Source organism: Moschus berezovskii, chromosome 13, assembly GCF_049115385.1.
Source record: "Moschus berezovskii isolate FMDL1 chromosome 13, NW_MosBer_1.0, whole genome shotgun sequence".
Lineage (NCBI taxonomy): Eukaryota > Metazoa > Chordata > Mammalia > Artiodactyla > Moschidae > Moschus > Moschus berezovskii.
The window spans coordinates 75,281,452-75,297,963 of NC_142472.1; the positions used below are offsets into that span (position 1 = coordinate 75,281,452).

At 40.6% G+C, this 16,512-nt stretch overlaps 1 protein-coding gene across 1 annotated transcript in view; it reads left to right on the top strand.

Annotated features, from left to right (window-relative positions):
- The window catches only part of VWA8 (von Willebrand factor A domain containing 8), a 399,072-nt gene that overhangs the window by 135,721 nt on the left and 246,839 nt on the right, over window positions 1–16,512 (top strand). Inside the window, exon 20 of the mRNA XM_055426030.2 lies at window positions 2,972–3,043. Coding sequence (XP_055282005.1) covers window positions 2,972–3,043 — 72 coding nt within the window. The remainder of the gene's footprint in view (window positions 1–2,971; window positions 3,044–16,512) is intronic.

A 16,512-nucleotide genomic window follows, 5' to 3' on the forward strand; every position in this document is an offset into this window, starting at 1 on the left:
TACTCAGAAGAAGTGCGAAAACTGTTGAAAACTTTCAGGAACATTTCTGCTTTCGCTAACTTTGCATTCATTCTGTATCATTACCTGTGAGTTGGAACAAATACAGAGAGGGACTAGTTAGGAGGCTGTGGCAGTAGATCAGGTGAGCTTAGGGAGGGTCTGGATGAAGACAGAGACAGTGGGGACAGAGCGGAGAGGACGCACTGTGGGGCCACACGGGAGGTGGGGGGCCGATGGAGCTTTCTGATGGATGAAAGTGAAAGAGTTTCCCTCACGGAGCACGCAGTCTGCTGGCAAAGTCCATAGACGACTGAAGAGAAAATGATTCTCCACTGTGCCCGTGATTGGAGCACACAATAGGAGAGTGACGGGGGACGAGGTTGAGACTAAATCCAAAAGATAAGGAGTAATCCTTGTTCTGAAGGTATTAGTCATTTAAAGAATTTTGGGGAAGAGAAAAACTGACATGATTGTGAACCAGGAAATGACTGTCAGTACTGTGGAGCACATATTGACTCAAGGAGACACTAAAGTTTGAGATGCCACATTGGTGGGTAAAAATCTAGGCCAGAGATGAGAAAGAAAAAAAAAAAGAAAACTTGGATGAAAGCTATGGGAATGGGGGAAAAAAAAAGAATGATACAGTAAATTTGAGGTGGCTGGATAGCTTAGATTTGGCTTTTGCTAAGGGTCAACTGAGTTGGGCACGAAGAAAGTGATGATTGGGTCAGGTTGTAGAAAATGATGCTATTAATTGGGATTAGAAATACAGGCTAAAGAATGTAGTAAGGAATGAGCCAAGTTTTAGGTGTATTCAGTTCTAGGAGACTGGGAAACAGCCAAGTATAATTCAGTATTTCCTCAGAAATGTGGGGCTGGTGTCAAGAAGAAAGGTCTTGCTGTTGAAGACCAGTGTAAAGTTAGTGGTTGAAGCCCTGGAGTGGATGAGTGGGTACAGGGAGAGAGGGGTCAGCAGTGACTCTTCCAGCACTGAGGTGCACGCTGCCCTTCAGATGGGTGCTCACATACAAGAAGGCTTAACCTGGTCTGCCCCATCCCGAGGTTCCCAGGAAAGCAGGTCACAAGGGACTGAAAGAGAACAGAAATTCCTTTTCTGTTCTCTGGAAGAAAATCAGTATTTAAGGAATTGCTGCAGAAAGAAGATACAACCCAAAACACCATGGAGAGAAACCGTTAGAGAGGTAGGAGGGAATCAGGAGAGGAGACTTGGAAGAAACTGTGGTACCGAGGGGCCAAGAGGTTAAGAAAAGAACTGTGCAGGCATGACCTTAGCCTTTGCTAACGTTTGTTGACTTGAATAATCTAGTTAGGTGTAATCAGGGCAAAAAGTAGGAAGACATGAGAAAAAGTAAAGACGACAACTATAGTTTGGATTATTACTCAGTGTTCGCATTGCTTTTTTACCTGCTGTCTGTTTGTTCCAACTTTTCTATTTTTCGTGGAGATTAGCCCAGGTATTTCTGGTATTTTCTGGAAATCAGCACTGATTGTTCATCTTAGTTAGACAGAAGAGTTCTGCAGACCAAATTATAACTAGAACCCAAATTAGAAGCCAAATATTGTAAGTCTCCCTTTTAACGTGGGTAACCGTGTACCCTCGTTTGCTCAAAATGGTCCCTGTTTATACTTGTTGTCCCAGCATAATTATTAATAACATTTTATTCTAAAAAGTACTCTAGAATGAACAAAATAGCTGACCCTACTTCAAGCCTCATTAAAACTCCAGTTCCATGGTTTATCCGAAAGCATTTTTTAAAAATTACAATTACCAAGATAAACATTAAGGAAAACTCATCTGTTCTTGAAAGAGGGGGAAAACTTTTTTAGTTTTTCTAGAAACTCTGAAAGAAAATATTGGTATTGCTTAACATGAGAAGTAAAAGGAAAATATTTTAGATGTGGGAAAAAAAATCACAAACCAAGTTTAAAAAAAAGAGTGGCACCGAGAACAGTATCTATAGCATGTATAAGATGCAAAAGGTTAAGTTGCCTTTTTCACAAATAGAGAACTTCAATAACTTTAGTACTTTGAGGCCTTTATTGTTCTGATACAGAAAACCAAGAGGAAATAGGGATATGAATCGTTCCAGGCTGTAGTTCTCCCTTTAATCCTGGATGAGCCTTTTTGACCTACTTATGATTGCCCTATTTTTCAAGATACAAAAGAGCAATGTAATTTCCTCTGTGACTACTGTGAACAACTTTAATCTTACTCTTATTATATTGTGTCATGATTTGAACTTAAAAATATGAAGAATTTTTAAAAATATATAATTTTTTGGAGTATAGTTGCTGACATTTTTAATTCTAAACCTACAGTATACATTGAAAATCATAGTTAAGAAGTCAATGTAAGATTTTCTGTGAAATCTCTAATTGTTTTAAAAAGTCTTTGTATATTTACATTCAGTTCAATTCAGTTCAGTTGCTCAGTTGTGTCCGACTCTTTGCGACCCCATGAATCACAGCCCGCCAGGCCTCCCTGTCCATCACCAACTCCCGGAGTTCACTCAAACTCATGTCTATCGAGTCGGTGATGCCATCCAGCCATCTCATTCTCTGTCGTCTCCATCTCCTCCCTCCCCCAATCCCTCCCAGCATCAGAGTATTAATTTAAATATCACATTAAATTATAAGCCAACTCTCCATAGTACAATAGCTGAAAAATATTTTGAGTCACATTATAAAAACTCTTTGAAATATGTGTCGGTCAGTGGTTGAGTCTTGCTAAGGTAGACCATTTCAGGTCTTCAGTATCAGTGACCCAGTTGGTTATATAACTTATTTTTGACCACAGCATGCATTTTAATTTTTTAGCATAATCAAATTGAGTGTTGTCTATTATAGTAGTTGTTTTTCTTTCCATGAAGATATCTTTATAGCTGTTAACTTTCTTATTTCACCTTCATTATGCAAAACACAATTAACCTCTAGTCGTTTTTTCCTCTAGCACATGATAGTGATGGAAGATATGCTCAAAGACTTTCTTCTTGGAGAACACCTATTATTGGTTGGAAACCAGGTGAGTTATGGCTGAAACCAAGTACTAATGAATACTAATAAAACCAGGTACTAACAATAATATGGTTTAAAAGCCGTATGTTTCTTCTGCTGATGGAGTAAGTTTTCAAAAATGATTTTTTTCCCCCTAGCTAAATGACTAGTTGAAATTAAACAATAGGGGCTTCTACTTTCTAAACTTTAGAGTTACCTCAGGGCTTAAATCACTACCTCCCACCCTCCCCATTCAATTTTCCATCAATTCCTATCCATTCTGCCTTATAATATCTTTTTTCCAACACCTGTAACCCAGCCCAGCTCACCATCACCTATCACCTGGATTGTAAAACCTTCCTAATATAAGGTTCTTAGACCCAAGCTTACACCCACTGTGATCTACTTTCTACTCTGCAGCCAGATGGATACTTGTGAAACTAAAATCTGAGTCGTCTTTTGCTTGAGCTGGTTCCCTGTTGCCCTTAGGTGTAGTTTTTAGTATGGCTTAGAGTGTCCTGCAGGAGCAGCCCCTGCCCACTTACCCAGTCCTAAGGTTTGGCTCCCTCCTTTCTTGTATTTGGTGTTAGCTTGAGCTACACTGAGGGCTTCCCAGGTGGTTCAGAGCTAAAGAATCCACCTGCAAATGCAGGAGACCTGGGTTCGATCTCAGGGTCAGGAAGATCTCCTGGAGGAGGAAATGGTAACCCACTCCAGTATTCTTGCCTGAGAAATCCCATGGACAGAGGAGCCTGGCAGGCTACGGTCCATGGGGTTGCAAAGAGTCGGACACGACTGAACCACTGACCTCGAGGAGCCACTCTGAACTTCCTTCAGTCCTCATCTCCACTCTGGTCCTTGAAGCACGCTCTTCTCTCTGCCTGGAGCACTCGCCACCCCCTTCCCACACCCCTTTTCTCTAACTCCGGGAGGTGTTCTTCTCTTGTCCCAGCTGAGTTAGGCTCCCCCTGCTTCTGCATGGCTTCCTTCCGTCTCCCCGTCATCACACCCGTCATGTGTCACTGTGCCCACATGTAGAATGACTGTCCTCCCGGCTTGTCTGTCTGCTCCTCAAGGGCAGGGACCGTGCTTCCCGCTCTTCTGTGTCCTTTGTTCCTGGTACAGTGCTTGCTGCCAAGTAGTGGGTACTGAATACGTGTCTGTGGAGGGATTGATGGCATTCTAGTCTAATATCTAGAGGTTTCTGATAATTTTCAATGGAATTACCAGACTCAGAGTGAACAGCACCTTTGGTTTTTTAAATTAGTTTAAAATTAAGGATAACAAGCTTTCAAAGGAAGTTTGGTCTTTCTTTCTGTCTTTTAACTTATAAAAACAGTGCATATTCTTTATTTAGTGCCTCAAACTTGATTTTTTTAAAAATAAAAATGGGCCAACTGAGTGTTTTTTGTTTTTTTAATAAAAAAGGGCCAATTGGGCGGTTTACTGGTTGAGTTCACAGACTTGGCAGTTGGCTGGCTAGAGGTCCAGTCGCAACTCTTTTACAGATGGCTGTGACTTTGGGCACATTCCTAATCTTACTCAGGCTCAGTTTCCTGATATCTAACCTAGGAATACAAATCGTATGCACTCTGTTGGGCTAATGTAAGGATCACATGAGATGATGCATGGAAAGCACTTCTCACTATGCCTGGCTCATGGTAGGCACTCAGTTAAAATTAAATCTGTGGGTCATGGTATTTTTAAAAAGGACTTTAATACTCCATTTCTTTTTTTTTTCTAAGCAAGAATTAAATAGTGAGCAATAAAATATTCACAGTCTTCTCTTCACTATTTATAAAGTCCTACCAACTTTTATTTAGTGAAAAATCATTTTTTCCTGATGAGTCTATGTATCAGCTTGGGAGGATGAGGATCAGTAAATAATCCGACATTCAGTACTTGATACTGAGGCCCAGGAGGTCAAGTTCTCATCCGGCTCTGAACAATCATGACTCTCCTCTCACTTTGCAAAATGATGACTTGATAGCCCAGTGTACCTCACAAAACTTGTTAAACTCTGGTATACTCAGTGCATTCTTTTCTGATCTTCTGTGGTTACCTGAATTGCCTTAGACACAATCTGCTGGCATCTCAACAGCTGCAGACCAAGAATACACAGAGCTGGTGGTTGAGGAATAATTTTTTTGCTAAGGAGCAGGCTTTCAAAAGGAAGGTTCCTAGAGATCAAGCTGCACTGTTCAAGCAGTTTTGATGTATCCCAGCTGATACTGATGTCCTGGGGTTTAGTGGGTAGAATCCAGTAAGAGTTTCCTGGTAAAGGCAGGGTTTACAATTAAGTTGAATAATAGAGTCAGGGTTTCACAAAGTTGTCTAAGTTGAAAGGTTGAAGTTAGAGCTAGCCAGAAACCAGAGAGACAGGGAGAGCATTCTACTCTCTGGGGGACTGGGGAGAGCTATAGGGAGCTTCCCTGGTGACTCAGATGGTAAAGAACCCGCTTGCAATATGGGAGACCTGGGTTCAGTCCCTGGGTTGGGAAGATCCCCTGGAGGAGGGCGTGGCAACCCACTCCAGTATTCTTGCCTGGAGAATCCCCATGAACAGAGGAGCCTGGTGGCCTACAGGCCATGGAGTTGCAAAGAGTTGGACACGACTAAGTGACTAAGCACAACACAGCATATATAGGTTGAAGGCAGAGTTGAGCCGAGGATTGCTTCTTCTTTATGATAAGTGAAAAAGAGACTATGGACATACTTTGAAATCACTCTAGAGTGCTATACGAATGTTGGTGTGAAATCCTGTATGCTACCTCTAGTCTGTTTCTATGTGTGTGTGAACGTATGCAATCATGTCTGACTATTTGTGACCCCATGGTCTGTAGCCTGGCAGGCTCCTCTGTCCACAGAATTTTCCAGGCAAGAATACTGGAGCGGGTTGCCATTTCCTACTCCAGGGGGTTTTCACAACCCAGGATTGAACTCACATCTCTTGGATCTCCTGAATTGACAGGCAGATTCTTTACCACCGTGCCACCTATTTCTAGTTCCAAGGAAAAGAATAAGGCACAAAGGGCTTGGCGTTGGGTGGAGGGAAGAGCAGCTCCCTCTCTACATGTGCATGGGTGAACCCGGCATCCAGCGAGGGATTTCAGGCTTGCCAAGAGTTGGCAGAGGAACCTCTGGGAAGACCCTGCTGAAACCCTCTGGAGATGCCAAGCAGGAGGAGGGGTATCACACCAACCTCTCTGAATTAGCGCTGTTGTCAGCAGGTCAGTGTCTCCCCTTCTTTTACCTGTAGGGTGTCATCCTCTACTTTGGAGAAAGAGAAATATTGAGAAACAGAGATTGCATTCATTAGAAATTTGCTACACTTAACTGTACTTTGTCATGTCAGAAGGGTTCTTTATCCTCTCATTATAAACCTCTAAGGTGATCAGTGTCATATAATTATACCAATGTTGCAGGAACTTTTAGTTGGGTTTTATAAGTAAATTCTGCTACCTGTGTCCATGAAACCATCTAGTGAAAAACTAAGACTCTCAGGCTGTCATTTGATGTCTTCCATTGTCTAATCTCACTCCACTTGCAGTCTTGTGTCTCATTTCTCCCCTGAAAATCACATCCTCAGATTTTAACACACTATTTTCCAAACACCTTCTTGTTAGTTGCTCAGTCGTGTCCGACTCTTTGCGATCCCATGGACTGTAGCCCGTCAGGCTCCTCTGTCCTTGGGATTTTCCATGTTAGAATACTGGAGTTGTTTGCCATTTCCTACTCCAAGAGATCCCGACCCAGGGATCGAACCCGTGTCTCTTAATCTCCTGCATTGGCAGATGGATTCTTTACCACTGAGCCACCAGGGAAGCCCAAACACCTTCTTATCAGTGTTATATTTTAGTGTTTGATCTTCACCAGCCTGCTGTCTTCTTTCCCCCATCTTTGCCTATTCAAATCCTCCCAGTCTCAGAGGGCAGTGTGGTATCATGGAAAAGCAGAAAGCTGGGAATCCAGAGGTCTGCCTTCCTGTGCAGACTGTTTGTCTCTGTATGTACTATTGGGTTCATTGCTATTCCTCCTTAAAGGGCTTTGTCTTTTTTTGTTTCTTTCCTTTTCTTATCTGTAAAATGATAGGACTGGTGTTTTCTAAGCTCCCTCTGACTGTAATATATATGTAATATATATTATTAATATTATATATATTATATATAATATATATATAATATTATGTAATATACTTCTTTAATAAAGTCATCCTGAACACTTCAGGCTGAAGGTTTGGGACCATTCTCTGAATTGTTACAGCAGGCCATTTAGATTTCTTTTGACTTCTGTTGGACTTATGCATCCACCTGCCATCTCTCTCCTGAAAAGAGAGAGAGCCCCTTGAGAAGAGTCTTATTTTTGTGTCCTCCCCGATGTCTTGTGTATAATAGACATTTAACAAATATACTTTAGAGGACTGCCTAGAATAAATTTCTGCTGAGTAGGCAAAATGATTTAGAAGTGATTTGAACTTAAAACGTAGGCTTTCTTGGATTATTTTCAGGAGATTCTAAAACGAACTGACTAAACTTCTTATTCGGTAAACTTGCACCTGTTTGATGAAGGAAACGATGAATAAGATAGAATCTAGGGAGTGAGAGAAAATACTTAGGAGAAAAAATACTTTCATGGCCCGTATAGCTGGGTATGATTACATACTGATGGGATCAGGTCAGAGATTGGCAGCATTATCACTAGGACAGAATAATGAAACGCTAATTATTTAATTTTTTCTAATAGTGATTAAGTGCTAAGTAGTATTTAGCTAGTTAAATGAGACACAACTTTGCACATGTTACACTTGCCAGGTCAACAAGTGAAAATTGGACTTTTTATGGTAGCTGGTTAAAACCTCAATGGAACTTTGTGAATAGTTTAGTCAACTTCAGTAACTTTCAAACTTGCTTTCAAAAAGTAGCATCTGTGTTAAGATATGGGGAAGATTCTATGGTTAGACTTTTATCTTTTCCTTTATTGAAGTATAACTGACAAGAAAAATTATAATATATTCAAAGTGTACAGCATGATGATTTAATATATTGGGTTTGCCAAAAAGTTCGTTTGGGTTTTCCTGTAATATCTTTTTTTTTTAATTGATGAATTTATTTTAATTGGAGGATGATTACTTTACAGTATTGTGGTGGTTTTTGCCATACATACACCGACATGAATCAGCCACAGGTGCACACGTGTCCCCAGATCCTGAAGCCCCCTCCCGCCTTCCTCCCCACTCCATCCCTCTGGGTTGTCCCAGAGCACAGGCTTTGAGAGCCCTGCTTTATGCATTGAACTTGCACTGGTCATCTGTTTTACATGTGGTAATATACATGTTTCTTACAGATACCTATACATTGTAAAAAAATTTCTCCTACTGGGATATACTACATTCATTACATCATGTATTTACTTTTTTATTTATATATTTATTTGGTGAGAACATTTAAGTTTTACTGTCTTAGCAAATTTTAATTATACAGCACAATGTTTCTTTAACTGTAGTTACCATGTTGCACCATTAGATCCTCAGATTTATTCATCTTCTGTGTGAAAGTCTGTCCCCTTTTACCAACCTTTCCCTATTTCCTCCACTGCCCAGACCCTGGCAATCACTTTTCTACTCTTTTTGAGTGAAGTCTTTTGCACCTGTGGACTCTTTATCTTTGACAAAGCAGGGGAAAATATACAATGGAGAAAAGACAATCTCCTTAACAAGTGGTTCTGGGAAAACTGGTCAATCACCTGTAAAAGAATGAAACTAGAACACCTTCTAACGCCATACACAAAAATAAACTCAAAATGTATTAAAGATCTAAATATAAGACCAGAAACTATAAAACTCTTAGAGGAAAACATAGGCAGGACACTCTCTGACCTGAATCACAGCAAGATCCTCTATGATCCACCTCCCAGACTAGTGGAAATAAAAACAAAAATAAACAAATGGGACTTACTTAAAAGCTTTTGCACGAAAGAAGGAAACTATAAGCAAGGTGAAAAGACAGTCTTCAGAATGGGAGAAAATAATAGCAAATGAAGCAACTGACAAAGAATTAATCTCAAAAATATACAAGCAGCTGATGCAGCTCAATACCAGAAAAATAAATGACCCAATCAAAAAATGGGCCAAAGAACCAAACAGACATTTCTCTAAAGAAGACATACAGATGGCTAACAAACACATGAAAAGAAGCTCACTCATTATCAGAGAAAGTAGTATTTAGCTAGTTAGGCAAATCAAAACCACAATGAGGTACCATCTCATTCCAGTCAGAATGGCTGCCATCAGACAGTTTACAAACAATAAATGCTGGAGAGGGTGTGGAGAAAAGGGGACCTACTTACAGTGTTGATGGGAATGCAAACTAAAACAGCCACTGTGGAGAGCAGTGTGGAGATTGCTTAAAAAACTGGAACTAGAATTGCTATACAACCCAGCAATCCCACTGCTGGGCATACACACCGAGCAAACCAGAATTCAGAGAGACACGTGTACCCCAATGTTCATTGCAGCACTGTTTACAACAGATAGGACATGGAATCAACCTAGATGTCCATCAGCAGACGAATGGATAAGAATTTGTCGTACATATACACAATGGAATATTACTCAGCTATAAAAAAGAATACATTTGAGTCAGTTCTAATAAGGTGGATGAAACTGGAGCCTATTATACAGAGTGAAGTAAGCCAGAAAAAGAAACACCAATACAATATATTAACTCATATTTATGGAATTTAGAAAGATGGTAACGACCACTCTATCTGCACGACAGCAAAAGAGGCACAGATGTAAAGAACAGACTTTTGGACTTTGTGGGAGAAGGTGAAGGTGGGATGATATGAGAGAATAGCATTTAAACATGTATCTTATCATGTGTAAGATAGATGACCAGTGCAAATTCGATGCATGAAGCAGGGCAGCCAAGGCTGGTGCTCTGGGACAACCCAGAGGGATGGGGTGGGGAGGGAGGTTGGAGGGGAGTTCAGGATGGTGGGACACATGTACACCCATGGCTGATTCATGTCAATGTATGGCAAAAACCACCACACTATTGTAAAGTAGTTAGCCTCCAATTTAATTAATTTTTAATAAAGACTGAAATATAAATGATACCATGCAGTATTTGTCTTTGTCAGTCTCATTTTTCTTAGCATGATGCCCACCAGGTTCATTACTATCATGACTCTTAAATGCTTCTATTTGGTGTGTATGGGAGAGAAGAAAGACACCCGTAGTATCAGTTGGCAAATGTAGAGCAGGTACTCCACAGTGGTGCCCTTTGTAAGAGCCAGTGTGGAGTTATGTGTTCCCTTTCCCAGTGCTTTCTTCAGAGACCTGATCGTCTGGGAGATTCCTTGTTCAGGAACGTGTACTTCTGCAGTTGTCGTAACTCAGGTGCTACGTCAGTACCTTTTCAAACGCCCTGCTTCATTTATTAGTGCTACTTCAATTCAGTTCAGTCGCTAGGTTGTGTCCGACTCTTTGTGACCCCATGAATCGCAGCACGCCAGGCCTCCCTGTCCATCACCAACTCCCGGAGTTCACTCAAACTCATGTCCATTGAGTCGGTGATGCCATCCAGCCATTTCATTCTCTGTCGTCCCCTTCTCCTCCCACCCACAATCCCTCCTAGCATCAAACTCTTTTCCAGTGAGTCAACTCGTCACATGAGGTGGCCAAAGTATTGGAGTTACAGCTTTAGCATCAGTCCTTCCAATGAACACCCAGGATTGATCTCCTTTAGGATGGACTGGTTGGATCTCCTTGCAGTCCAGGGGACTCTCAAGAGTCTTCTCCAGCACCACAGTTCAAAAGCATCAACTCTTCAGCGATCAGCTTTCTTCACAGTCCAACTCTCACATCCATACATGACCACGGGAAAAACCATAGCCTTGACTAGACGGACCTTTGTTGGCAAAGTAATGTCTCTGCTTTTTAATATGCTATCTAGGTTGGTCATAACTTTCCTTCCAAGGAGTAAGCGTCTTTTAATTTCCTGGCTGCAGTCAGCATCTACAGTGATTTTGGAGCCCAAAAAAACAAAGTCTGACAGTGTTTCCCCATCTATTTCCCATGAAGTGATGGGACCAGATGCCATGATCTTTGTTTTCTGAATATTGAGCTTCAAGCCAACCTTTTCACTCTCTTTCACTTTCATCAAGAGGCTTTTGAGTGCCTCTTCACTTTCTGCCATAAGGGTTGTGTCATCTGCATATCTGAGGTTATTGGTATTTCTCCCAGCAATCTTGACTCCAGCCTGTGCTTCTTCCAGCCCAGCGTTCCTCATGATGTACTCTGCATAGAAGTTAAATAAGCAAGGTGACAATATACAGCCTTGACGTACTCCTTTTCCTATTTGGAACCAGTCTGTTGTTCCATGTCCAGTTCTGACTGTTGCTTCCTGACCTGCATACAGGTTCCTCAAGAGGCAGGTCAGGTGGTCTGGTATTCCCATCTCTCTCAGAATTTTCCACAGTTTATTGTGATCCACACAGTCAAAGGCATGGCATAGTCGAAGAAGCAGAAATAGATGTTTTTCTGGAACTCTCTTGCTTTCTCCATGATCCAGCGGATGTTGACAATTTGATCTCTGGTGCCTCTGCCTTTTCTAAAACCTGCTTGAACATCTGGGAGTTCACGGTTCACATATTGCTGAAGCCTGGTTTGGAGAACTTTGAACATGACTTTACTAGCATGTGAGATGAGTGCAATTGTGCGGTAGTTTGAGCATTCTTTGGCCTTGCCTTTCTTTGGGATTGGAATGAAGACTGACCTTTTCCAGTCCTGTGGCCACTGCTGAGTTTTCCAAATTTGCTGGCATATTGAGTGCAGCACTTTCACAGCATCATCTTTCAGGATTTGAAATAGCTCAACTGGAATTCCATCACCTCCACTAGCTTTGTTCGTAGTGATGCTTTCTAAGGTGCACTTGACTTCACATTCCAAGATGTCTGGCTCTAGGTGAGTGATCACGCCATCATGATTATCTTGGTTGTGAAGATCTTTTTTGTACAGTTCTTCTGTGTATTCTTGCCACGTCTTCTTAATATCTTCTGCTTCTGTTAGGTCCATACCATTTCTGTCCTTTATCGAGCCCATCTTTGTATGAAATTTTCCCTTGGAAACTCTAATTTTCTTGAAGAGTTCTCTTATTTTTCCTATTCTGTTGTTTTCCTCTATTTCTTTGCATTGATCGCTGAGAAAGGCTTTCTTATCTCTCCTTGCTATTCTTCGGAACTCTGCATTAAAATGCTTATATCTTTCCTTTTCTCCTTTGCTTTTCTCTTCTCTTCTTTTCACAGCTATTTGTAAGGCCTCTTCAGACAGCCATTTTGCTTTTTTACATTTCTTTTCCATGGGGATGGTCTTGGTCCCTGTCTCCTGTACAATGTCACGAACCTCTGTCCAGAGTTCATCAGGCACTCTATCTATCAGATCTAGTCCCTTAAATCTATTTCTCACTTCCACTGTATAATCATAAGGGATTTGATTTAGGTCATATCTGAATGGTCTAGTAGTTTTCCCTACTTTCTTCAATTTAAGTGTGAATTTGGCAATAAGGAGTTCATGATCTGAGCCACAGTCAGCTCCTGGTCTTGTTTTTGCTAACTGTATAGAGCTTCTCCATCTTTGGCTGCAAAGAATATAATCAGTCTGAATTTGGTGTTGACCATCTGGTGATATCCATGTGTAGAGTCTTCTCTTGTGTTGTTGAAGAGGGTGTTTGCTATGACCAGTGCATTCTCTTGGCAAAACTCTATTAGCCTTTGCCCTGCTTCATTCCGTGCTCCAAGGCCAAATTTGCCTGTTACTCCAGGTGTTTCTTGACTTCCTACCTTTGCATTCCAGTCCCCTGTAATGAAAAGGACATCTTTTTTGGGTGTTAGTTCTAAAAGTTCTTGTAGGTCTTCATAGAACCGTTCAACTTTGGCTTCTTCAGTGTTACTGGTTGGGGCATAGGCTTGGATTACTGTAATATTGAATGTAATATTGATGGTGGTACTTCTGTACCTCTCAATAAGTTACGCACCTTCTCACCTGCATACTTTACCAACCTTAAGAACCAAAACAATGAAAAAAGAAAAAGACAGGCAAGCAGAGCTACAACTGTTAGGTTAAGAATGACTGATACTCAGCTCTCATGGGGTGGTGTCACTGGTGTTTCCACTCAAATGCAAAGTGACAACCATCTGGGAAAATGCCTGTTTTAATTGCATGATTTAGTTTGAAACTAAGTAAACCATTTTTAGTAGTTGATCAGGCTCCTTTTTTACTCTCTTTCTGAAACATTACGTGCTGTGCTATGCTTAGTCACTCAGTAGTGTCCGACTCTTTGTGGCCCCATGGACTCTAGCGCACCAGGCTCCTCTGTCAGTGGGGATTCTCTAAGCAAGAATACAGGAATGGGTTGCCATGCCCTCCTCCAGAGGATCTTCCCAACCCAAGGATCGAACCCAGATCTCCTGCATTGCAGGCAGATTTCTTACTGTCTGAGCCACCAGGGAAGCCCAAGAATACTGGAGTGGGTATCCTATCCCTTCTCCAGGAGATTTTCCCAACCCAGGAATCGAACTTGGGTGAAACATTACGTGATGACTACTCAAAAAGCAAAAAAAGTTAATTAGAATTGAAGCTTTGGGCATTAAATATTGACAGAGAAGCCAGCAGTGGGTTGATGTACAAATGCAATAATGTAATGAATGCTATTAATACAAGCTGTCTAAACATAGATTCAGTCTACCCAGCCTTCTGTTTTGCAAATTAGAAACTGGCTGAAGTTCATGAAAGGAACTTTTCAGTAGTTGAAGTTGTCAATTTAATGTTGCTTTGAAAGATCGCTGTTACTTGTAGCAACTTTTATTGTGAGGAAATTAAAGGGGACACATGTTGATCTTGATGTATCTCAATGTTTATCATCTTTATTGAGCCAAATCCCATCTTTTCTTTCCATGTATTACTATCTTTTGTAAGAATCTATGATATTAGATGAGTTTCGTAACTGTTGGGAAGCTAAAAACAAGTCTATAAACATCACTTATCATAGCAACATAAAGTAGGCCCCATCTTCTTTTGGTGAAATAAAATTGATTTTATCTTTTCATTTTTCTGTGTGGGATTGTTTTTGGAACAGTCCATCAACTTTCCAGTAAAAGAAGCAGAATTGCTGCCTGTCAGCCGAAAGGGATAGGATACCCTGAAATTACATGTTTCGTGGTCCCTTAGTATACAGTGCTGCATATTGTAGATCTTTGTTAGTATGCAGTATATGCATTATTTTCTACTTACTGTAATTATACCGTTACATGTACCTTTCATGCAATTAGTTTCCTGCTGGCTTTTTGAAAAAATTGTAACGTGACTTTCTATTTATTTCAGCTTTCCTGACAGTAAAAAAGAGAAATAGCTATTTACTTTCAAGCCAGTGATGCTTTTATCATCACAGCTCTCTTCAGGAATAAGCTTTCTACACAGAGAATAGACATATGGACATGGGGAGAGGGGAGGAGAGGTGAGATGTATGGAGAGAGTCACATGGAAACTTACATTACCATATGTAAAATAGATAGCCAGCAGGAATTTGCTGTATGGCTCAGGAAACTTAAACAGGAGCTCTGTATAGACCTAGAGGGGTGGGATGGGGAGGGAGATGGGAAGGAGGTTCAAAAGGGAGAGGATATATGTATATCCATGGCTGATTCATGCTGAGGTTTGGCAGAAAACAACAACATTCTGTAAAGCAATTATCCTTCAATTAATAAATTAAAACAGTGAGAAAAAAAAGAATAAGCTTTCTTCCTCCCCATGTATTACTTTCTTTTGGTTTGTAGAGCTTTATTATATTTGAAATACCAAGTATTCATGGTGAATTTTCTGGGTTACAGATTTAGCTGATAGGTGCATAGTTTTTTTTGTTGTTTAAAAACTCCTTAAGAATAAACTTCTGGGGACTTCTCTGGTGGTCCAGTGATTAAGACTGCACTTCCACTGCAGGGGCCACGAGGTCGATCCATGCTTGGGGAGCTAAGATCCCCATGCCACATGGCGTGGTCTAAATGAATAAATAACCTTCTGTTTCTGAATAAGGACACTTGGATTTTGAGAGGCAGTTGCATTTTATCAGATATTTGAAGGAAGAAATAGTTTAGTAATGCAGTGGTCTAAAATGCTTCAGTTCAGTTCAGTTCAGTCGCTCAGTTGTGTCCGACTCTTTGCAACCCCATGAATCACAGCACGCCAGGCCTCCCTGTCCGTCACCAACTCCCAGAGTTCACTCAAACTCATGTCCATCGAGTCGGTGATGCCATCCAGCCATCTCATTCTCTGTCATCCGCTTCTCCTCCCACCCCCAATCCTTCCCAGCATCAGAGTCTTTTCCAGTGAGTCAGCTCTTCGCATGAGGTGGCCAAAGTATTGGAGTTTCAGCTTCAGCATCAGTCCTTCCAAAGCTTGTCTTAGTCTCCCCCAAATAGAAATAATCTTGTTTTCCTTGGAACAAGGAACTATAAAGTATTTTATCAGTGTTTAATTCATTCTTCTCTTAAAGTTGTTTTGATTTTTAAATTTCATCTATAATTGAATTACAAGTTTCTATGAGCAAGGATTAAAAATGGTAATAATTGTATGTTTTATAATTTCCAATATACTTTTAAAAATCATTTCATGTAGGTCTATGGAAACCTTTTGAGATAAATTTTTTTTTTTCCTTACTTGACAAATAGACTGAAACTCAAAAAGTTTGAGTATCTGCTCAAGATCACATAGCTAGTTAATGTCTGAGTTAGGACTCACACATCCCAAGCTCATGCTCTTTTCCCACCATACCACACTAATTCTTGGATTTCCCAGGTGGCCCTCATGATAAAGAACGTACCCGCCAGTGCAGAAGACATACGAGATGTGGGTTTGATCCCTGAGTCCGGAGGATCCCCTGGAGTAGGAAATGGCAGTCCACTCCAGTATAGTTGCCTGGAAAATCCCATGGTTAGAGGAGCCTGATGAGCTACAGTCCATAGGGTTGCAAAGAGTTGGATACGACTAAAGTGACTTAGCACCCACACACTAATTCTTATACTAGTAATACAGCAGCGATAGCAACAACAATAATAATATGTAATAGCTAGCTTACATTCCGTGCTTATAGTAGGCCAGGAGCTATGCTTTACATACAGAGTTCAGGGCATTTTGATTTTTTCTCTTATGAAATTGTAAAATATATTCTATAAAAAGGAGAGTATATCATGAACTCCTATGTCCCCATAACTTTGTTTCAACAATTACCAGAATTTTGTTCATCTTGTTTTAATCTGTGTTGAACATATTATCTGTATGTTGTCTTTTAAAAGACCATACTTTCACATAATGCATTTTTCTTATACTATCTTAGTTTTTATCTCTTACATAACCACAATCTGATTATTATACCTAACAAATTAATAATAACCCCTTAATATACACTGATACCCTACATTCAGTTTTCCTCAATTCTCCCCCGT